General features: G+C 46.0%; 1 protein-coding gene across 1 annotated transcript in view; it reads right to left on the bottom strand.

Annotated features, from left to right (window-relative positions):
- Window positions 1-21,459, bottom strand: part of LOC126868970 (uncharacterized) — a 58,463-nt gene extending 37,004 nt beyond the window's left edge. The window contains 2 exon segments of the mRNA XM_050625005.1: window positions 19,911-20,136; window positions 20,139-21,459. Coding sequence (XP_050480962.1) covers window positions 19,911-20,136; window positions 20,139-20,199 — 287 coding nt within the window. The 5' untranslated portion in view covers window positions 20,200-21,459.
- Between the last annotated feature and the right edge of the window lie 3,777 nt (window positions 21,460-25,236).

The following is a 25,236-nucleotide window of genomic DNA, read 5'->3' as shown; positions in this document are numbered from 1 at the left end:
TCGCAGCATCGCTTCGTACATCAGAATCGCATTAGGCCGTGCCACGTTTCTGGCACGCAACAAGACGACGTTTTCTGGCGGATCGTTCAAGTGGACCAGGGTCGAGAGATGCACGAACGGGGCTTTCGAAATAGAACGATTTCATTTAACTTCGACGTAATCGTCGAATTTTCGTGTCTCGTTCTTGTTCTCGTTTCTACAGGCGCAAAGACTTTCGATGTGCGAACGACATTGCTGGCATAGGTTTCAAACTAAACGGTAGACACGTGGAAGATTAGTTTGCAGCAGTAAACAGACAGAAGAGAGAGAGAGAAGGTTTTCAAATGAGATTCGAGCATCGTTAATCGTTACTAGATACGATAGACACTCGCGTTTTGTGGAGAGTGAATAATTTATTATTAGAATTATCAGAATATAGCGTATTTGCGTGCGCTCGATGGTACGTTTGTCTATATCATCGTTTGTATGTATGACTAATTAATTGATCATATATATATATATATACGTTAAAATTATTCATACGTAATATATATCAAAATATATCCTGACGGGGAATGGCAATTTTCATGTTTTCTAGAATTTCCAATCCGATGTAACGTTTCCGACTAAATGAAAAGCGTGTTAGATTCTTCCAAAATTCTATCGGTCGAAATTGCAGGAAGAATTTTCAACGATCGTAGAGACGTTACGATAATTTGCGGAGATTACAGGATACGCGGTTCTCTGACGTTGTTTCCTCGAATCCGGAGAAATACTTAGTTTCCATTGTCTTGGCGCGTTCAGGGATCGTTTAATAAGAAGATCTAGGAAATAGCCACGGGAGAGGAGAAAAAGGAAACGAGGGGGGGGGGGGGAGAGAAGAAATAAAGCGATACGACTTTATTAGCCCGAGGATAGGGGCGCGTATTGCTCGAAAGTGCAACTACGTAGGATCGCGTATCGAGTTATAAGTACGAAAAAAAGACGAAGATGAGATGGCGAGGACGTGCGAGACGGAGAACGAGATTTTTCGTCATCGGGTAACGTCTACGTACGATGGGGAATTATAGTCAATCGTCGATAAGTTATCGATAATTTTAGAAGAACGCCGCTGAAAAATAACGTTGCTTCGCATTTTGCACCGGGCATACCCGACAATTTGCCCGATATTATGGACTACTCATGCTACGGCTTTTCAACACTCGTGGCTGTCGTCGTTACCGTTACAGATACGATATCCAGTTTCGTACGATCAATACGTTTTTATAACCCCGAATTGGAGGTTCGGAACGTGGATTCGAAAAAGGTGCGAACACTGTAACCAAGCACTTTGCTCCGATACTCTCACGAGTCTTCCATACTTTTTGGCCGAACGTGATATTTAATATAAATTAGGTCCTGGTCAACGATTGCGATATTATACTATAGTAATGAGAATAACGCAATTCGATATCCTAAGAAATACCGGAGTCGAAGGAATATTAAAATTGTTGTAGCGATTACTTCGAGAAAAACTCTACATCTTTACTTTCGTATATCCGTGACCTGGAGAATAGTAGAAATATTGAGAGTACGAAGAGAATAGAATTTAGTGAAACAAAAAAATTCGAAGCAAGGAGAGGTCCATATTATTGTGTCCTTGAATATAAATTATGTTTTGGGTTACAAGGTTTAGAAAGAAAAGAGCTATAGGTAGATTTCTATCGCAGTTTCTTGCAGTCTTCAGCTAGAGCTACAAGGTTAACTTTTTGGTAATGTCCTTTGTACGTAATTGTCCTTTGTAATAAATATATGAACGTGCTCCCTATCGTAGCTTCTTCTATTGTATTGTAACACTGTAAGAGTAACGGTCTGGATCAGCACATATTATACTCATACTTATTTCAATATATTTTTCTATTACAAATTTATCCAATCGTTCTTCTATCAGTTAACCTCGACAAAAATTACAAAATATTTAGCCTGGAGAGTTTAAGGAAATTGAAAAGTCTGTTTTTTCGTGGGAAGCGCGAGAAATATTTTATCTTGGATGCTCGAAAGCTTTATTCCTTTGGAGATTACTAAATATTCTTGGAAGCACGCGATCAACCTAAATGCCTGTAAGAGATACGTGACCTTCGAGACAGAAAGGATTTCGATTATTTCTTTTAAAATAGAAGAAAAATTGCTATTAAAAATATTTAATAGATTTAGAATTACATAGGAAGAATTATTCGCATATAGAGTTTAATTGCGCTACAATTTGTCCGAGGATAGATTCTGTCTAGTATTCCTGAACTATATAAACCGTTTGGTTGAGTGATCGGTGAAAGTATCTTACGTTATCAGCACTCGTCACTTGCCGCCGTCTAAATGACAGGCAAAGAAACGAAATCGACGGCCGAAAGGAAGGAAGGAAGGAAGGAAGGAAGGAAGGAAGGAAGGAAGGAAGGAAGGAAGGAAGGAAGGGAGGAGGGAAGGAAGCTTACGACAAGAAAGAGCTTCTCCTCTGATCTAAAGTAGCGACACAATCTTCCCCGCGGACTCGCCCATAATTAAATATTACAAATGATGGCGCATCTGGAGTCGGCCTGCTCCTTTTGCGTTTTTTGTCAGGTCGAACTGAGAGGGAGGACTGTACTCTTCCACGCGATAACGATCCACGATCGCCCCGAAGGGAACCGTTCCGGCTTTGCGAGAGCGTAACTCGCTCTCGCTTCTCCTTCTCTTTCCCGACACGCTTCCAACAGGCCCCCTTTTACGCGCCTCTGCCTTTAAATGCAAAAAGTCGGAAGAAATTAATATCGAACCGTGTATCGAAATGACCTTTCCTGCTCCGTCATCTTTTCGCGCTTCGCTAATACACTTACAGAGAAACATTTCCTGTAAAAACACGTACATGGCGATGCCAGCGTGGATTTTTTAATTTCCAAGATTAATAAGTAGCGATTAGTATAATTTGATTGAAAAATGCACGAAGAGTCGGTAGTTGAGTTACGCAAAAGGTAATTATCGATTGGTAATTTTGTAAGTGGATTGATTTCCTTCGTGGGAGTCGTATGTACTTTCGCCGAGATTATGAAATCGCGATCTGGTAACGGTCGTCCTAGAAAAAGTTTCGCACGTTCACCTAAGCATTCGTTGGCCATTTGGTGATCACGATGATCGTACGAACACCGGTGTAATCGCTTTAAGAAGCGGTACAGAGCATCGTGTTTAACTGTAACTGGATGTTGTAACCGTACTATATACCATTTGGAAACCAAGTAAGATATCGAAGAACATTAAACGAGAAAAGGAGAAAAAGAGAAGAGAAGGTCTTGGTGCAGCTGATTTCTTTCGTATATAAACTCTCCTTCAAGTTTTTATAGATTTCAGTTCAAATCTCTTCAGTTAAATCTCTTTCGAATCTCTCGCGTAATTTATACATCGTTATTGTTGCTATACAATTTATGTTAAAAATGTTTTTGTTATTACGCTCGTATCGAATAATAAATCGTCGAACGCGAACAGCGGATGATCGTTACAACGACGAGAATAGCTAAGGTGACTCGTTAACTGCGTCATAATGATCGCTAATGTTCGGTATTATTTTGTATTTTGCATAAAATAATGAGAATGAAAAATAATATGATAACGATAATACGGTGATACAGTGCGAGTAATAACGAGCGTACGGGAGCATAACAATTAGACGAAAGCTATCTGATTACTTCCAAACATTTTATTTGGCCCTGGAAACGTCATTACGGTGTTCGTTAAAATCGCATTGCGCAAAGCTTGGAATTACTTTCATTGCGCGCTCGTGTTAAATAGGATTCGCCGTTAAATTCGAAATATTCTGTTCCACATAACGCGTACGCACACGCAGTCACGCATATTGTCAGGTTACGCGCTTAATTACGCGAGTCACGTACCGTTGCTCCACGCGCCTATGGAATTCTATGCGAGGTCCATGAGCGTTTTGCCGAATCAAGGATCATCGACAACCTCGGAATTTCCACATGGAAAATTTACGAGACGTCCGATCGAGAAAAATCTAATTTCATCGCATGTAAATTATCCTTTGTTCGTTTTACTCACGAACGCTTGCGGAATTTCCGAAATTCTATTTTATCTCTTATCGTTCTTCTGAAATTTAATTACAAAGAAATTGCTAGTTTTACGTGCGATTACACGTTGTATGATTCCAAATTCGACGTTTACGAAATTTTATTTTATTTCTTATTGTTTCCATTGTATCGGAGGATAGAGAAATCATTATTAGACTTACATCAAATTACTTCGTTGTACGATCTCAAGATACCGTCAGCCTTACATAAATACCTTTTTTCATCTATGTCAAAGTACACGCAGTCCTCTAAGAACGTCATCTTCAAAAGCGAAATCGTTGTTGCAATCTCTGGTATCGAGTTTCTCCAATTTCGATAGGAACAAACGCGGTCAGTCTTATTCTACAAATCCATGACATCACTCTGTCACGAAGATACGTTCTTAGAAACGAACATCTGGAGCGCTGGACAATCACAGAGACCATCGCACGGCTGCATTCTCTGCCAGTCTCTAAACACGCTTCGATATAACTCGAAACTCGTCCTTCGTCGTCAAGAAGTTCATTCTACCCATACAACGTATGCGCGACATGGTTAAATCAGCGTCGAAACGAACAGGTTTCCCGCGAAAGATGCGAATGGACCCAGGTGCGAGACGATCCTCGCCCCGATCGTTCCAGCCTACTTCCTATATCAATGTCATTCGCGACCTCCATTCGACGTTTCGCTTTATCAGCATAACCGGAAGGGAAACAGCGAGAACGCGCGCTTATCGGCCGGCACTGATTTCTAGTTGAACGTTACTATACTCCGCAGCAACTCCGAGTAACTCGATCCCCTGTCCGTAGGCAACCGGTGTTGCGTTTATTAATGATCGCGCGTCGCGAGAAATCTCTTTTGCGCGGGTGCGTTTAATTACAATACTTTTGCTTTTTCTCCGATAATCTGCCGACGTCGTGAAACGAAACCATGACAACAGAGAAAAGTACAGTTTGATCGTATTAGGTCGTCCAGAAAGTTTCTTTCGTTTTATAAGGAAATCGCATATCATCGAAACTGTTGTTTCGTTGGTTGTGAGATTTTCGATGAAAACATCGATCTCGAAAGTATCGAAAAGCATAGTTTAGGTTTTTGGTATGTCGTTCCTTCTAACCACGAAATAGTACAACAATTATTATTTTCCTTATGTTTTCTCTCTGTTTCCCTCGAGGTTATCTTCGAACGTAATGAAGCAACGAATGCAAAAGAGGAATAAGAAGAGATAAGAGAAACGGGGGAACGGGGGAACGGGGGAACGGAGGAAAAGGAGAAGGAGAGCTTTGACCTGTTTGCTAGGTTCGTGGTTTCGAGGTACGGCGCGGCAAGTCGAGATCCATCTAGATAAAGACTCGCGGGGCAACGATCCGTATCGACCGACTGGAAGGACAATTGGAACTGAGATTTCGTAACGGCGACATAAACGTAAAGGCAAACGATCGCGGCACGACGCCTTCTCCTTGTAGACACAATCCGGGAATGCTGCTGTATCGTTCGTTCCGGCGTGCTCGGATACGAATTAAAATTCTGTGAATGCCAGCTCGTTCGTGAACGGTTCGTTAATGGTACGCGGTGAGCGGTGTCGAATCGATTTTTTTCGCCGGACCTCCACTTTATTCCCAAGATGTTCTCGGGATGCGAACAGGGAGACAGAGAGCGAGAGAGGCAAAGAGAGAAAGAGAGAGAGAGAGAGAGAGAGAGAGAGAGAGAGACTGCTCGCGGATAATCGAACGCCAAATCACGTTTCCCTCGTATATACTTTATCGTACGCTCGGAATCGATTCTCTATCGTGTGACTAATTTCTGTGAATTATCCTGAAAGATGAAAGACACGTGAACAACGAACAACGGAGAGACCAAACTATAATTTTCGTGGAGCGTACGGGCGAAGAAAAGGAGAAGTTTCGACGAAAGCTGCGTGCCACCGCGGGGTCCAATCCCACGGCGGCATGGACGTTGAATTATCGTCGAACCGTTAACAGGCGAAGAAATAACGAAGACTGGCTGCCCGGCGAGTTCTCATCAGGACATTCACGAAATTTCTCCTCTAGGATACGTGTATATATATATATATATGTATATGTATATGTATATGTATATGTATGCACATGTGTGAAACAGAGGTCAGGTTCAGGCTGCTGACGTAGCGGACAAAAATTCGATACGATCGTAGTTTGGTGGGTCTGTCGGTGCCGACAGCGCTTTTCCTTGTTACGGTGGTCGGTAGTCCGGCGGAAAACACGTGTTCCAGCTACAGGACGTACAACAAGAGGGTTGTTCCATTCTCCTTCTGTGTTTCGGCATTCCTTGTCTCTTGTCGAGCACGAGGAATGTCTTCCCTCATCCTCGTGTCATTGAGGAACACCGGGAAGATGAAAGACGTATCCTTGCGTCATCATCATTGACGATCACGTTGGAAAAGCTGGACCCTGATCAGCCAGATGCTGGACGAAGGGAACACGAAGCGGAAGAAGAAGCAGAAGACGAAGATGAAGAAGAAGAAGAAGAAGAAGAAGAAGAAGAGACGAGCACGAGAGCGAAGAAGTTGAGAGAGGGAGGAGCAGCGAAGAGGAGTGTAGGGAGATACGAGCTGGCACTGAGAAGGGAGAAAAAAAGGTGAAGGTGCAACGAGGTAGAAAGCAACCAGTTCAGGTCCAGGTATTCTATTATGCTCGGTTATCTAGATTATGGCATTCCTGCTTCGAGGAACCTGGCAACCTGGGGTGGACGGAATGGGGTGTTTCAGGATACCCGACTTCGCTCCGATCTCTCCCGTTCTCTCTCCTTCTGCGTCACGGTTTCGTTGCTTCGGAGCACCCATTAATCCTCTTCTGTCGGGTGAAACTCCGAAATTAAAAAAAATATATGTGTAGATATGTACGAAGGAGGATCTCCGGGCCAGGGAAACGGTCGGACACGAGGAGGCCAGGGACCCAGGTAGGCCGTTCCGAGGCGATCCCTCGATTTTCTGACTTCGAATCGTGGAATTTGTTATATCCCATTGAATTACGTTAAACCTTTTTTAAAACCGAGCGGTTCTGGTCGTTCGGTATAACCTTTGTACACAACTCGGTCCTCTTTCACAAAAGAGTCGTTCGTTAGGTTGACGTTATTAGCGAGAAACGCATCGACGGAACCTGGCCGTATCGAAGGTGGCGCGATTCAGCCAAATTATTTATTTGTCAATGACGATCCGATAACGTCGTATAAATTGATACGGGATACGTTCTTCGATATTCAAAGACCTATCTACGCGGATTCTCGAGGAAATATCCGCTCTTCATCGTGCAAGTGTGCGAATAGGTAAACGCGTGTAAAGGAGGAGTCCGGACAAAACGGTGAGCCGAAAAATCCAGCAGCAGGTAGCCAGGTCCAGGTGTTACGTTGCCGTATCCTAGGTTTTTACGTCTTTGTTTTTAAAACCTCCTATCGTGTTACACTAGTAGATTCCTTAGATCCGCGATCGGATCGTTCCAACTCGGAGCACATGGCGCCTGGCTGTAACTCGCGCGCAACCAAAATTTTCAGGCGGCCGGCGGAACAAACATTTTTAGGTAGATCGTTTGTCGAGATAAACGAACAAGGAGGCGCGCGAGCCTTCTAAGACGAAAAAGCACTCTCGCCAGGTATTTCCATTGTCTTACCGTGTGTGGGTATAGGATCTTGGGAACTCGTGATTAGTCCGTTCGCAAATAACCTCGTGGCGCACGGCGCCTCTAGCAAATCGTATTCGTACAAATAGACCGAACCCGTGTCAACACGTCGTTCCATTAGCAGGCAAAATTCCGGCTGTTTAGGGTGTGTCCACGTGAATCCACGATTGTGGAGACCGTGGCCATTAGCGCGGATCGGAGGAACACGACCGCGAGAGTACCGGTTTTCTCTACGTCATCAGATAACTCTGTTAGATTTCTTTGTCTTGTCGGGGAATAGATAAGGGAATATGGAATCTAACACGATGATTAGAATGGACGACGAGAGCCGGCTAGAACAATGGACGGGGCAAAGAAACTCCGGGAAACACGATGCTCGTTGGAGAGATTAGAGGCGTACAAAGTACGGCTAGGTATGAGGAAGGAAAATTCTATGGTTTTTTTTTTTGAATCGAGGAAAACGATGTACACTTTCGAACGAGTAAATAGAGGGAACAGATACGTCGATGCCGATAAGTAAGGGACGATTCGTGGAGCCGCGGCAACGACGGAATTCGAGGTATTTCGAATCGAGTGGATTCTATGGAAACGCACGAAAGTTTCGCGATGCTATCTTCGGACGTGTTCGGTTTCGTTTCGGGATTCCTGGATATCTTGCTTTTTGAATTAATTGAGGATTCGATAGGCCGAACTTTTCGCAGGATAAGTCCTAACGTTCTATGCGAATTTTGCTATGTTTCTTAACAAAAACGTACGATATCTCGTACGGATAAGATATTAATATACCCACTTATTTTTCAAATTCAAGCTAAATCTCTTTCTAAATATCGCATCGTTGATCCCTTCGTATCCATGGACGAAGCGTTTCTCGGTGTCAATTTCGAAACTGATCGTTACCCTTATCGCTGGACTTGGCACCAAATGAAAAATCTCACTCGGAGCGTAGTACGATCGATGCGAAAAGTCCTATATTCCTCGGCTTGTTATTTCGAGAAGAACGCCGAAAGAGACGGTAGATAAACGCATGGCATCCTGAGAAGCTCGCGGAAGTTGGAACAAAGAGACGTAGATCGTCGAGGATCGTCGATGAACCTTCGTTAACGAGTAACAGTATCGACATGTTTGCTCTTCGATAACCGCTATACCTAATGAAAATCCCGAGAATCCTGTTTTCCATTCTCATGCAACGGCATCATTGCGGAAAACATCGCGAAACTCGCGACGAGATGGGATCGAACGATCGTTTCGGGCGTAACGAACGACAGCGGCGTCGCTCGGAAAGGCAACCGTGCCCGTTCCTCGAGGTGGATCGATTAATGAGGACCGATAACGGGGATGATTACTTCATTACGCGTCGCCGCTTACCGTCCGGTAACGCGAAAGTCGTACCCCGTTCGTCGAAGGTATGTCGAGGACTTGGAGGCGGAACAGCGGTGAACGCCAGCAGCGACGGCAGCAAGGGAGCGGGCACACGGTGCCAGGCGGCAAGGATTTAGTGCGACCAGGTCCTTGAAAGAGTCGTAAATGAGCGGTCCAGTGGTTTCTTGCCTGCCCCAGAGATGGCGCCGGTTGTATCGTTAAGAAACGCTTCGCCAAGGCTTCTACGAGGTTCGAAGACCTTCCGAACTGTTCCATCCACTTTGCAAATTATCCTTGCACCCACTTGCACCATAATTTACAAAACTAAGGAGTTTTTTTTTTTGTAAATGCATTTGTAAGAGAGATTTGTAAATATTAGATTGTCCGAAATGTTTCTTTCGTTTTATAAGGAAATAATAGACGCGGAATGGTTTCTGTTTTATATTAGTTTATTGAATTACGCACGAACATAATAACAGAAATAGAACGAAATGGATCATATCTAATTCGATAAAATAACGTAAAACAGAAATTGTCGTCCGTTTATTATCACCGGTATGAAATCGAAAGAAACTTTTCCGACAACCTAATACGTATAATTTCTCGTATTAGCAAATTTGTTACTGTTACGGGAGATTTATTGGTATCGGCGAGTTGTAAGATTTTAATCGATAATCGATAAAATTAATATCCTTTCCGCTCCTTGATCCAGCTTTGTACGATCTTATAGAGTAAAAAGACTTTTTGAACAGGTTTAGGCGAATTTTGAAGCAAGAACGTAGGGACGACCCTTCCAGTTGGACATTACTGGAATTGTGGTTTAACGATAGAAGATCGACAAATTCTTAACGATTGATTACGTTTGATTAGTTCTGGGAATTGCGTGACTCACGTTGAGCTAATAAAACAACTGTTGGTGCCACTCGTGTTTTGGGGGAGAAACAGGGTAAACTGGTAGAATAATATTTCGGGTGGACTATGTGCGATCGAATACCTGGTTCCCTGTGACGAAAAAGTCTTCGATAATTTCGAAAAGCTAGCACGCGTCGTGCAGAGATCCCATTCGACACACGGAAAGAACCGATTAGAAGCTAGAAATCTAAGAAAGATTATAATATGTAGCTTGTAACTATCGATCGGCGTTCATGTACTCTATTCGTATCTGTGCCGTATCGTATGCATTGCCCTTCCGCGAAGTCTATAAAAGTAGCTGTCTGCTAGCTTGATAAAAATAGATAGCCATATCTACGTTTAACACGGAATAAACAAGTATTACTCGTGACCTCCTGTAACGTTAAAACAGTCCACGTACCAAGAATCCGTCGTAGAATGGTATTTGCGACAGTCGCGTCATCTAGCACGAAGCATTATTTAACGTTTCCAACCAAGATGTTGCTTCGATTCCATCGAAAGGCTACGAAAGAACAAACAACCGCGCGTATTATCGACATTTGACGAAGAATTTGTGGTTAGAGGATACGTCTTCGAGACACGCGCAGCTCCTTACGGACGAAGAAGCCTGTAACAGCGTTTGCACGTCGGCCGAGGCGAACGACTCACGAGCGGTGACTGTGTAAATGTAACATCGTTGCGTGGCGTGGCCGCGTGTACGCGAAGAAACACGTATGCACACGTGACCAGCGCTGCGTACATCCCTGTGTGGACGTGAATGCACCGCTCATTACGGGATAATGGGTTATTTCGATCCTCCTCGAATTACCGAGTCGACAATGAGGGATTCGATTCGAAAAAGCCTCGCTGCTGTGCCCGCGCTCCCTCTCCTTTCTGTCTGACGGAGCCGCGAGTCCTTTCAGGGTCCCAGCAGCGAGCGATGGATTGGAAGCGAGATGGCGTAAAGAAAGAAAGAAAAAAAAAGGACGATAAAATGAAAAGGAGGAGGAGGAGGAGGAGGAGGAGGAGGAGGAGGAGGAAAGAGAAACAGACGAGGAGCGGCTGGTGGCAGGGGGAGAGAGGGAGAGAGAGCACGGTCAGACGAAACAGGCCGAAAGAAAGGCACGAAGAGTTTTGGCCGGTGGCTCGAAAACCGAGGAGACAAATGAGGACGAGCGAGCGAGGATACGTCGGTGGAAGGGACCGTGAGGCAGTTGCTCTCTCGTTCGTTCTTCTCCTTCATCCTCCTTTTTCTCAGCGTGTTCAACGTCTCTTCATGGAACGCGCACCGCAGGACCTCGAGGTGCAATCTCCTGCACGGTTTTGCAGACGAAACGTGCACTTATACGCACTCATCATGTGCATATGCTTCCCGTCTCCCCCCTCTCTCTCTCTCTCTCTCTCTCTCTTTCTCCCACGCAACACGCAAATACGCATGTTCTTCCGTAACATCGAGCGAGTCTCTCCATTATTCGAAGCACGGAAATCATCGACAGCTCGACGACTCTCTTGCCGGTGCGGTGAAACGGAAATTGGTATTTTACGAATCCTTTCGCGGTCTCGAGGATGTCCAAGCGACGCGGCAAAATCGTTCGACAAAAGGTGGAACGGAATTTAGGACGTAGGAAACTGGGAACAAAGGGTACGGTTAACGCGATTGGTATCGATTTAACATAGCCGACATCGCAGTTTTTCTTTTTGGCGACGAGGGCGATTTATGACTCTGTCCTAAATTCTCCGAGTTTTGGTCCGTTCTCCTATTGGTCTTTCACGCTCGAACGAAACGTTTCTTTCATTCGGCATCGATGAATTTGATTTCTACGTAAAAAAAGAACGTACACGTTACGACGAAGGTCCCGAAAGCTCTGTCAGTTGGAAAAGTAATTAAGTACAGATAAAAATAAAGCCGAAGGATACGGCAAGCGGCTTTATTAACTCGATCCAGTACGGCCGTCGTTTCCACTGAATTCATAACCGAAGCGAAGCCCGTTAGGTATTTTAAAATTCATCCTGGAACGTTGCACCGGGCCGCGAAACGTGATGTTTCAGAAACCGGACAGCTTTTCATTCTCGTTCCTAACACTCCGTCAATTACGATCGATAATTGAGCCGCTATAGCCGCGCCCGGGGCCCCATTAAAATGCGTTAAAATTCTCAGCAAACGAAGGGAGTACGAGGCTCTCTTCTGGCCAGAGACAAAAAACGAACGCGTCGATTACGAGCTAATTGGGCCAACGCGGGACGACTTATCCCGCGAGTTCCCGTGGGAATAAAATTATTCGTCCGTTCGGCGCACACCTACGGCCGAACAAATATGCGGCTTCGTCTTCACGCAACCCACACAAACGCCACGTGCCTCCGTGAAATACTCGTGTGTGCATACACGCTGCTCGGGCCCGCAATTATTTTAAGTGTATAGCGATATCCGAGCAGCTATTAATGACGTTCCTTCGCAGATGAAATCGCGTGCTGACCAGGGATAACGCGTCCAACAGCGTATAGTGTATACACGTAGGCGCGAATTAATTGGTATAATAATGATCATTACGGTGCACCGTCTACAATCAAACGATACACTTTTTTTTCTGGCGGACAAACGTGTAACGTAGTCTCGTGCAAATGTTCGCCACCTGCTGAGCCGTGGAAATTTCTCATTGCGCGTATCCGTTCGCCCTTCAGGTGACGAAACCTATGGGAACGTCGCGATTCGCTACGCCCTATCGACTGACAAACGCGGACGCGACCACACTCGGGGGATCATCCGGGAAAAATGGAATGCGTGGGTAACGCGAAATATCGTTCACGCTCCGTGCTAGATGATGGCTATCTGTCGACGCACAATACGCGATTACTTCGTAAGTCTGATATACGACCGCCGGTCCCCATCGATCGCTCCCCTACCCTCGGTTCTTCTTGGGCAAATATTAATTTCCACAGGCGGGAAAATTGATTTTAACCGCTGGCAGGATTTTGGGGTGGGCGTACGCGGTCTGTTCGTTGAAATTGCAACGTTACGAAGAAATTTTGAGAATGTACGAAGCTTCGATCGAGCACTAATTCGCGTATTACGCTGTTCTTTACCTAGTAAAGATTTAGGATATCGTGATATTTATCCTACCGTAAACTCTGACGCTATTTTCCCTCTTCCTTTCTATCCCTCTAACCGACAACCCATCCATCGCGTCCATTTGTAGCAATATAACGAGGCGCACGAGGAATTGGGACATAAATTCCTGTGGTACGCACGCGTTTTACGGATTACGGTGTGTCGTACACGCCCCGCCAACAACATGTAATCGCATGTAAGTCCTAACCACGATGTTACAGGGGTTTTTCGCTGTTGGCGAGGGTGCCCCTCTTCTTTTTCCCCGAGTATGGACCAGAGACACGGACAGCCGTAGAGGGGTTTTGTAACAGGAAACAGCTGCCGTTCGAGAAGGACATTTTTCTGACGATTTTACCGGGGTCCCTTTTCACGGATGCGATGGGCGCCACCGCCGCCGCCGCTTTCTCTCCATCTCTCTTTCTGGACGTGTTTTCTCGACGCGTCTGGTTTCCAGTTTCCAGGCGATCCGTAGCTATTGGTCGAAGGCTCGGTTCGCGTTTAATTAACCGTAACGCGGTCTTCGTAGCTCGTAACGCCCCGACGTACGCTTTTTCTCCCTTACGCTGGTGACTCTCGAGCGTAAGGCATCCGTGTATTGTTGCCGGAGCAGCAAGCGGGAGGAGAGAGCACCGGTTGCATGGGACACACCGAGTAATGATGTACACGCGTGCTTACGCTAATAATGATCTTTTGTTTCTCGGCCTCTTTGCGGATTTTTACGAAAGATATTTAATACTGATAACGCCAGGATTTATTGCCAGCCGCCAGAGTCTGCTGGAGATAAACGTGCCTCTTGGAGCAGCTTCTCTCTCTCCCTTTCTCTCTTTCTTTGAGCTACTCACAGGGACACAAGGGGTGGTGGAGAAAGAGGAACTTTTTCCATGGTTGGAACTCTCCGAGTCGCTTCGCCAGTAAACGCTAACGACGAAGAGAACGGAATATTCCTTTCGCTTACGGTTCCTCGACATCGAGAGACGTGGCCACGGGATTATCGGTGTAACTCGCGTTAAATTAGTGGATATCGAGTTCGGTTAACGACAAATCGTACGCGCGATTCCACTTTTCTTTTGCTGTGCGTCTTTTATTGCCTAATTAATCACGATGACTTCCTCTTAGTGAGACAGTCGCGTTACAAAGCGGTAATAGTCTCGTCGTCGAAAGTAAATCACGCGCGAGTGGATGGATGTAACTTATAATTCGTAAATCAGTCGGGAGAGTTTTCCGATCGGCGTTTCGCGCCACGTTTTCGCACTTTTTCGCGATCATAAATCGTTCTCCGCGAATACCACATAGAGGTGTATAAGAGTGTATTAGTGGTGGAAGAATTAAGAGAAACTCTCTCTCTCTCTCTCTCTCTCTTTGATCCGTGCGAGTCGTAGAACGTTAAACACGTGGTAACAGGAAGAAGGCGTCCTGCAAGTTCATGGAGATATTTACGCGCTGTCCGCGTACTCGTAAACGTCACCGGTGTGTCTTGCGTCTCGTTTTTCTCGCGTAGACCCGCGTTGACGCGATGCCACTACGGCCCGTTAGCTTTTAACGATGAATAATTAATTTGCCGCTCGTTAAGCCATGCGCCACATTCTCCAGACACACGCGATTTAACGATGCTCGTAATCAGCTGATTCGACAGAAACATTTCCTTCAAATCGAGTTTTCTTCTTCTACAATTACTTCAATCATAGGAAAATGACGCGCTTCTGTTCGTCGTGGTTTCGTCGTATTTATGTAAAGACGAAGAAGCTCCGAGGCTTCCTTCCGTAATTGCATGAAATACCATTTTATCTGTTTAAAATAAATTCGTCGTCTTCTATTTTCAATAGCTAAACTACCGATCACTCGACCGTCGTTAAATCAGGAATAAAATGTAAGGTTATTAGATGAAACGATTAGACCGGGATACAAGCGATTTTATAGGTCGTTATTCGCCCGCTCCGCGAAGCGGATTTCAATTTTCCTGTAGAAAGGGCGTCGCTTTAACGAGAAGGGAACCGATGACTTCAGGCTGGCGGTACTCGCGAATGTAAAGATTTCACACTGTTCGTAATGATACTTCGCAGAGCGAGCTATTTGCAGCGTACCATTTGACTTCTGTGCAATTTGCCTTCAGCGTAGTTTCGTCGTTTATTTTCCCACGCGTGATTAAACGAAGACTTCGTTTTTCCCGCACGAAGGCCGCAACGTGTCTTTCCTAAAGTTACATTTTTTTGTGACAACAGAATTTTAACAGAAATTCTTGTTGCTATTTTCGTCGGAGTTAGCGGAGCAATTAGGATCGGTCGATTCGTACGTGATCTCCGGGTTGTTTCCTATCGTCCCGTCGTGACGAAGGTGTTTCTTTGTTTCCGCGTGATTCGACACGGCAACGGCGTGCCGGCCGTCGGTTATTTCCACGAATCGGGCAGCGAATTCTCGATCTTCGGTACGAAGGGTACTAGTTTCCTCGGGGAAACCACTGATTTGTGGCTGCTGCAAATCGATGTTGCCTTAATACTCGAAGCTATAAAGCGCCACGAAACGAAGCTACCGAGAGCCGGATAATAGGAATCTTCGGTGGTTTTCAAAAACGAGCTTCTTGCTGCGTGTACACCGGCAATTTAATAACGGTACCGAGGCCGTGTTAAAGTGTAACGGTTTATGAAATCTACACCGCGCCGAAATTAAGATTTTTCGGGGTAACGCGCCACGCTGCACTCTAATTTTAGGCCGTGGCGCATCGTTAACGCTCGACTTGCTAAAACCGCCATTTTCGTACAATTAGCAATTTCTTCGCGTACATATTTATTACGCATAGATATTTCGTATGTAACGAACAATGATGCTGCGGTTAACATGCCATCGCGTATCGGTTTCGCGGACGATACGTTCGATTCGCGATTGTATCGACGAAATCCGTCACGCTTGTCGCTAGCATTACGCGTTAACGGCATAATTCTGACAGTCGTGAACTGCTTCGAAACTGCTGGTTTCTCAATTTTTCATACTATCGCTTGCAAAGCGACAAGCGGTTTTCATTGACCGTGATTTTTCGACTCGAGTTGCGAGATTGCGAGCAAATTATAAGTAACTGACGAATCGATGGAACAGGTGACTGTACGGAAACGTTCTCTTATCAGGTCCAGATATATCGCTTCCTCTCCACTGTAGACTATACAATATAATATAATAAAAAAATAAATTTACACGATCAGATTATTTGACACTAGAGCTCGATATGTTTACGCGAAGCTAGGTAAAGTGCGAGACATTTTTGACACGCTGTGACGAATATCGTTGTTCGAATGCCATAAAGTGTCAGGAACGTAGTACATATCGTACATAGTACAAACGAGTGTCATAAATATATTCTAATACGAACGAGTATAATCGTCTCTCAGGTGTCGATAATACCGGCACCGTTATCGTGAAATATAAAGTACAGTTTGATACTTTGTCAGCACGTTGGTCTTGTTGCAGAATTAACGACGTGGCCGATCAAAAATACGACAGGCCGTGTTACGCGTATGTGCGAAACAAGTCGAATACGAAACCGTAAGCGCAACGACAAGCAGAAACGCTTATTGCACGGGCCGTTCCATGCCTTCCTCGACCCGATAGAATCGTCTAGCCGTGCGCGCGCGCGCGCGCTCCGAAGAGTAGAGAGTTCAATAATCTGCCGCGGCAGATCTTCTTGTCCGGCATTGAAGTCTCCAGCGGCGCTGCAGCATCTGCTGCCGCGATCGTGCCTCTGTCGTCGTTATTTCGCCAACGACATCGTGATCGTTTAAAATTCTTCTTTAAATCAATTATCTCCGCGAAACTTGAACGAGTAATTGATCCCATGACGATTTAGATCCATTGCCGCTCCGATTAAAAGAACAGTTTGAACGTTTCGTCGTCATATTAACCAGCAGAATTATCTTTCACCATATTTTCGGCGAATATTAAATCGTTTTAACGTGTTCGACACAGGCAAGTAAAGAGATGCCAATCGTTTTTAATACGTTCCACCATAGTTACAAAGAGTCGAATTCTCGTCGAGAACACAACGAGGTAGTAAACGTCAAGGCTGGCGCGCTCTGGCCCGCCAGCAGAGAATACACTTGCCAGCGTAACATCATGGAATGTAACATCGCGGATTTATGATAATCAACGAGCCACTGATCTCCGTGCTTCGCGTGACAGCTTTTTTCTCTCCGCACCCCCTCCCCCCTCTACCCTTGTTTTACGCTGAATTTCTTCAAGCGAATTTCGATTTTCCAATAAGCGGCCGAGATTTACACCCTCTTTATGCGCTCGGTCTCGCTTCTTCGACGAGAACACACTCTTCTCTCCAGCAGTATATTTTCCCTCGTTTTTCTCTCTTTCTGCCCTATCTTCTCCGTTTCCTTTTTGCTCGCTATATACGTGTTACTTCCTTTTCGATTTTTTTCCGTGCGGGACGTGTTTTTTACTGCCCTTCGTACGTCCCTTGAAAAAGACAGTCTGACAACGTCCTTCTCCTTCGCGAAATGGATTCTCACACGTACGGGCACGCACACGTTCCAGAGTCCACGTCGTCCTGGCTGTAAGTAATGCATGCGCGACTTCAAACCGATCGTCAAAGTCAGCCGGACGTCGGGGCCTTATACGAGAGAGGAGAATAGGGTGCCCGGATTTCGTTGTACGATGCGCGCTGTGCACGCACACACCGATGCGCCGGGCAACTTGAATACGCGCATTCAAGTTCTCGAGCACACCGTGCACGATAAAAAGTTACGTTAACTTACCGTCGAATATCCACGCGATACCTTTCGGGGCGTTCCTTCGAAAATTTCGTTCTACCGTGGTGATTTCGAGATATTCTTTACGGCAGAACTTCTACAAAATATCCTTCGCGATCGTGCAATCGAATTTCTGGTAATTTTTCGTCCAAGTTCGACCGATCTTCGGGCCGCGTCCTTGAAAGTTCGATGGCGAGCAAAAATTTCGTTTTACGAGCGTTCTTTCTCGGACCGAATTAGTTGGCGGGATGTGCGGCGACAACGATGGCGAGATCGAGAAAACGATCGGCCAGAAACTACAGACGATCGAGAAAATTACGAGGCTGGCAAGTTTTTCACGCTCGTCGAAAAGGAGGCGAAGCGAGCGAAAAAAGAAACGATATCGCGTCGATTATAACGTTGACGCGAATCACCAGCGTGTTTCTTGTCCAACGCGTATCGTGCGCGAATTTACGCATTCACCGCCGCACCGGCGAGGATACTAAAAAGTAGTGCGAACTACGCAAATTGCCGGGCAAAACCAGCCAAAGAAATTGCTCGGCTAACAAGCTGCTTATAAGGACACACCGCTTCCTCGAGTAACAAGAAAAAAAAGAAGAAAAAAAAAAAGAGAAGAAAAAAAGAACGGGAACGTTACGAGCCTCTTACTAGCACAATTCGTCGACAGGGTACTGTTACGGTAGCCCAGGATGATTTTCACGCGAAATCTAACCAAGTTACACGCGAATTTTCGGTACGTTCTTGTACACGACGAGAATATGATTTTTTTACCGTTGTTTCACACACGAAACGAGTTATCCGGGACAAGTAGAAAAATACCGTGACAGATTAGATTAACTACGTAATGTGGATTTAATTGGCAGTGTGGTGAATCGAGCCTGCCGCTTCGGTTTGACGAGCGCCACTTTGATTTCGCTCGTCGTCCGAGCAGGAAGCGAGCAACAGAGAACGTACTTATAGATTTTTTTTCCAGATAAAATAACGAGCCTCGTTACCCGGCCAGATTTACACGTTTCGCGTGAAACTATGCTTATGCGCGATACAAAACGCGTGACGCGTAAATTCTGACGAGTATTATACACCTTGAATTACCGTAGCTTCCTTCATTCTCCACCCTTTCTGCATGGATATGTTCTAGTTCTCGCGCTTTATAGCCGATCGTTTCTCGCGCACGTTCGATGACGACTGCGAATATCGAATATTCCGCATAAAGCAACGCGTCTGTCGTAATCTTTCTCCACGCGAGAAGATCGGTCGAGTTGGGAAAAACAAAACGCGATACTTGGTAAAATATTCGTTGATAAAGCCGAATAAAAATTCCCACGGATAGCGCGTTTAGAGGTAAGCGCACGCGTTAACCTATTGCCCTATAATATACAATCACAGTCGCGCCGCAAATTATGGTCTAAACGCGGTTTAATATATCTCGACGTTTTTCACCTGTCACCGGTGTTCGAGCAGTTGTTATATAGGCGAGACTGACGCACGGAACCATTAAAAGGAACCGTACGGGTTTAACGGTTTAAAGTCGCAAAGAACATCGGTACCGAATAAAAACGACGCAAGGAAGTTGACACTCGCTAACGAATTTTACAGCCAGTTAGTCAAAGTTCAAGCACTCCTGTAGAACGAAGAAAATTGATCGGTCACGCGGCTACGCCGAAAGCAATTTCCCGTGGTTCTAGCTGCTGGAAATCGCCGTTTCTTCGCTTTTATCGTCGGCGATTTGGACCGAGTCGACGTCGGAACGATCCCCATGGCTCGGTCCATTTCGCGAGCGCATTAAAGCGTGGCCGGCGTCGCGATGCGCCCCTGTAATTTTGGCAGACACGATACCGCGGCTTCGTCGCGATAAAAGCTCCGCCGCGCCGGAAGCGCAGGATCGTTACTCAAAAGGCACGACGCCGCGAAAAATCGATTCTCCGGCGAGCATCGCTACGAGACGCGTTTGGCACGCGTGCCAACGCGTGTACGCGTGTACGCGTATTTGCGCGAGACCCGACGAGCACAGCAGACGCCAACGAAATGAATCTTTCACCGTCTCAAGGTCCGGGAAGAGTCACGTGGCGGAGGATTTTCCTCGCGCGGAGCAGAAAATTTGTATTTGGCTTACATGGAATTGGTGGTGTTCCAGTACATGCTGATCGTCTTTGCGCAGTTGCTCACAGTGGAGAGTAGAATCGTTTGCAGGCAGACGAAGAACACCAAAGTTACAAAGGACGTGGAAACCATCGTTAACAACGTGGACGAACGAGCAGCGCGCACCGCGTCACCACTGCTCACCAAGAATACAACAATCAACAAACAACCACGACAAAAACAAGAATAACAAACAACGACACCTGCACTTTTCTTGTTGTCGTCCACAACCACCTTCCACCACTGTTGCACGGACACCACATCCACACTTCACTATTTTCGTTAGAATCGGTTCTCGTTTTCTTTTCTTCTTCTTCTTCTTCTTCCTGTCCTATCTCTTTTCTTTCCTATTTTTCTCACGTCGAAGATCGAAATTCTGGGACTCGCGTATCCTCGTTCGTCCCTCTTTATCCTCGATACATTCCTCTCGCGACTCTCAGCTTTCGTTCAACTTTCAACGACCGACAAATCTTCCCACGTTTTTTGCACGCTCCTCTGGTTCGGTGCGTTCTACCGGAGCGTCTAACAGATCGAGAGAGTCGTCGAACGTTGTTGACTCGACGAGTGGCGAAATTCTTTGATGAAATCGTCGGTGATGCGCGATTGGTCGTTAGAATCGGCGAAATTTCTCCGGTGTTCTGTTTCCAACGGTGCCCACCGTGGTTCGCGTTCCATGGGTCCACCCCGTGTTTCTCTCACCTGGAGCGCACCTTACTGGCCCTCTCATTGGTCTAACTTTGCCGGAATCCGATAGAAACGACGACGAACTGTCGATAGAGGATTCTGTCTAATAGCTTCGTCGAACATGCGGCGCATCGGAGGGATGATTTTACGATAAATCCACCGTTCGATAGATGGAAAGCTGTCGTTCGCGGACAGTGAGGGTATCCGACGCTCAGCGACGGGATCACGCGAATCACCGTACAACCGTGAACCTGCCAAGCATCTCACCAGCGACCCTTTTCTCTCGGATCGACGTTGCTTCAGATGAATGAAAACCTTCGGCTAAGTAACTATCGAAGATTTCTCACTGTAAACGCAAACTCTCACTGAACGATAAAAGCACCAGTGTCTCCTCTGTGACAATCCTGGCAGCTACCAGGAACAAGGAACAAGAAACTCTAGTCGTCAGAGATCGCACCGTGAAATCTCACGGATGGACCAGCACCAGAAATCTAGCGAAACGGAGCGGTGCCCTTTTACACCAGGAACACACCCCCGTATGCTTTCTCACGCACTTACGATCCGCACGGGTCGCATAACCAGTGAAACGGAGCGACGCTCTCTCACTTGTTCGATCGCGAGATCCGAACCGATATATCGGTTTCTGTGTAAATCCAGGAAGACGATAGAACACTGAGAAAACTTCTTCGTCGACTTCTCGCCTCGATACGATCGTAGGCCGACACGCGTTACTCGCGTCGAGGAGCGACTCGAGCAATGGTTTAAGAGGCACTCGCTGCGTCGAGACGAGCCCCGTGAACGCAGAGAGAACGGTACCTTCCTGCACGGTGTCGCGGACGCGTCTGTCGGCCGAGCGGACTGTCGCGGCCGTTCGTCTCGCGTCGGCAGACTCGAACGACGACCGGGGGTGTCGGGGAGCGCCGAACGTTGCCGGAAACGCACGAAGCCCGAGGACCCTCGTTCCCTCCGTGGCTTCGCCGACGTGTCTTGCCTTGGTCCGCGACTACGCGGTATTACGCCGCCTGCTCGCGAGACGCGAGTTTCCGAGTGGCTCTCCCTGCGAGCGTGTTCCCGTCGCTTCGCTTCGTCTCGAAGCTCGGTTCGAAGCTGCGAATACGGAGAGTGTCGTCGGTACGCGATGCGAGATTCTCGTTTCTCGCACGAGTTGCAATCGTCGCGACCACCCGTGTGGATCGCACGCGGTGAATTTTCGCTCTTTGGTCCATCGCGTCGCGCCAGAAAAGCAGTTCTCAGTTTCGAGTTCGTAGTTGTTCGAGTTTTCAACCGAACTCTCTCGGTTGACAGGTTTATTTGTAAACTGATCGACGTTGTTCAGGCATCCATGTATATCTTCGAAGAGAAGGTGCAGATCGATGTCGACGACGATAGGTGATTTCGATAGGAAGGTGGCGGAAGGTTGGGTAGGAGTTCGCGGGCGGTTGGGCGCGGACCGTGAACGTGAGAGTATTTGATCGGGGCGGCACGAGGAGGAGAGGCGCGAATTTCGGACAAATTTCATCGCAGCGAGCTCACGAGGTGCGGGAATTGGATTTTTTTAAAAGCAATTTTCCCGTGGAATTACGTTTCGTGGGGCGTTAGTGGGGGGCGGGGGGGGGCAACTCTACTCATCGCGTGCCATGTTTGGCCCGTGAGGCCCAAGTTTTCGAGGTCGATCGAACACTATTAAATAAATTCGCATAATTACCGCGCCGTTGATAAGATACGTAATTTCCTGTTTAAGATCCTTGGTTATCGTTCAACGCACTCGTTTAATATCGCCTCGTACACGGATGCACGGGGTGTTTCGGTCGTGTGCAAAAAACTTTTACCGTAGTCACTGTAGTTGTCGAAGGTGTACGATTACCGAAACTTTGATCGCGATCGTAACGATCTCTTAAATTGTATCACACTTTCGACAGCGGTAAAAGCTCAATATATAAATTCTCAATTGTACGTTGCCGAGGTTCGAAGTTAATAATTAAACGAGTTATCAATTGCCAGTTGAATATCGCTTTATAATTATTTGCCATTCTATTTCTCGGATCTTTCTAGTTTCCTGGAAAGAAACCTATTCTGCGCTTTATTGCGTTACATATCGATAGAAAATATCCAAGTATTTAACTTAAACAGTATTCATTCGCAGTTTAGGTCGATTGTGTTTTAGTACTTACTATTCCAGTGAAGTTTAGAAATTTGAAGTTTACAAAGTGTGACGTATTTTTTATTTCAAAGTTTCCAGTGTTTTTGCAATATCGTAAGCTCTTATTTCCAGCTACGATATCGCGCGTAGTTATAAAATTGCCAGTGTTGTAATTTTCGTGTTATCATTCGATTTATTCGAGAGATACGTCAACGTATTTAGACGAGTTACTACGTGCAAGTAGCTTATTGGACGTAAATCGGTCGAGATAGAATGTCAAACGGAATTCGGATCGTGGAGGGTTAAACTTCTATCATTACGTAAGTAGTATCAAGAAAATCTATCCACGTAATCCTCCCTTGAAATAATCTGTCAAAAAATTTCCTAAAATTCTGCAGACGCGTGTCAAAACACCTCGTTACGTATCCGGCACCGACTTTCTAACTTAAAAACAAAAGCGATTCGTTTTGAGAAGTAATCGATTCCTTTTATCGACTATACCGACCGTGACTCTTCTATTTTTCGTGGCGATTTAGACGAGACCCTCCGCAATTTAATGAAAACGGCAACGAACACGATGATCGAGTTAGGGAAAGTTCGTGACAATGTGTTTTCGTTTAATCAGGGACCGGAGGATTCCGGGGTGTCCAGAAACCGTTCTGAGATCGTCGCGGCCGGCGTTGCGGCGGTACGCGCCGGCAAAGACAGTTTGACGTTCATTAACAAAAGCAAGCGGCGTGATAAATAGCAACGCGGCCAGTGTGGCGCGGTATTGCGAAACTCGGATGGAATTTAATTTCCAGAACGACGAACGACGGCCCTCACCGTGCACGGCAACATTGTTTCTATCGAGTTGGAGCACACTGATTACACAACCGTCCCTTAAGCCTCATTACCGTCGCTGAAAATTTCCATACAGCTGTAGGCACGAGCGGGCGAATGCAGAACCGCGCGTGGTAGAGAGGAGGCTCGTCCGGATCACGATTCGCCTCGAGTCCTATGAATTAGCGTCCCTCGTCGTTTTCTTTTCTCCCATTTTTATCATCTAGACGCGCGGGGGCTTTTAAAAGAGCGAGAGTGCTTTCTTGACTTACGATCGTCGTTAGTCCTCTCGTTTCCTGTTTCAATTTCGGCACGCGCCCTCATCGTTTCTCTCTGCTCTTCGCCGCGTTTCCCTTCTCCGACGTGTGGCGCTTTCGCGTCTTCCGAAGATTTTAATCTTCGTCTAGTTTTCACGAGACTATTCGCGGGTGCAAATAATTCCTCGTGCTCGGTAAAAGGGATGTCGCGTAGAAAGCTTCTTCTTGTCCAAGTGTCTATCAAGCTGAGAGAAAAAGCAGTCTCTTTTAGAACAAGTAATCGATAGTGGTTCGTTTCGTATGGAATCTGTAATAGGCACTTTCCTTTGTCTGCCATGACGATTTCGTTTTTCCTATGATTCTATGTTTAAACGTCTCATCCGTGTATGTAGATATTTTCCAAATCGTGGACTTACGGAAGAGGACGAACGCAGACGTTTAAACAGACTACGTATTACGTTCAGATCGGAATACATGAATTAGAAAGAAGAGAAAGGACGATAGGGCGGATAGTTTGCAGCGTGTATACGTGCAATCGCGTCGAATGTGCTCGAGTACGTGGCGCCCTCCACGTAAGCCAGACACGGTGATCATCCTCTGCGTTGCTCTGCCGTCTACAACCATCTTCTCGAGGGCATGGTTGTTGGTTCTCTTGGATCTCGAAGAACCGGTATCTACCCACGGATAGTCATGTCGGTCATTAGTTGGACTAATGTAACGCTTCAAATTCTATCGGGCCACGGCGCCGGGCTGCATTGCATCCTCCCACTAGAAAGTCGATGAATCGTTAATATAGAACAAGGAACACGCCCGATTCTAGAGAGATTCCGTGCTTTTCACTCGGTCCATTTTTTTTTTTCTCCCCGAATGGAATATAGATTATGCCGAACTGTAATTTCTTTCGACCGTAACTATTACTCTTCTTTATTTTTTCTCCGCTTGTGTTTTTATGTTTCAGCGTTGATTGTTAGTCGGACTAGGTATGTTTTGAATTAATCGACGATGGAGAAGAGTTGATGTGACTCGTTAGTTAAAGAGGGTTCCCCGTTGCTTGTTTTCTCCGGGTTTTGTGACGGAATGAAGCGATCAGGAACGATAGAATCGTCAAGAGAGTGGAAGTGGAAATACGGACAAGGAGTACAACGAATCGATTATAACCGCCGGCTTGCTTTTTCCCTCGTTATGGGTGATTAAACAATCGTGTTTCGTCGCGTCTGTTCGTGTCTGCGGCCAAGTCTCGAGTGGCTCGTTAATGTTCGATGGTGTGTCTCTGTTTTATCCCACGAGGCTATGACTGCTAATATGCTTATGTGAGAAGAAAGTCGTCGCAAAGTGTATTCGTCGTGTAAAATGCCAAGGAGAAATTTGTGTAAAAGTGTTCAACGATAGGTTACAAT

Source organism: Bombus huntii, chromosome 8 (genome assembly GCF_024542735.1).
Source record: "Bombus huntii isolate Logan2020A chromosome 8, iyBomHunt1.1, whole genome shotgun sequence".
NCBI lineage: Eukaryota > Metazoa > Arthropoda > Insecta > Hymenoptera > Apidae > Bombus > Bombus huntii.
Note: the sequence above shows the minus strand (reverse complement) of the source record. Positions and strands in the feature narration are given on the sequence as shown.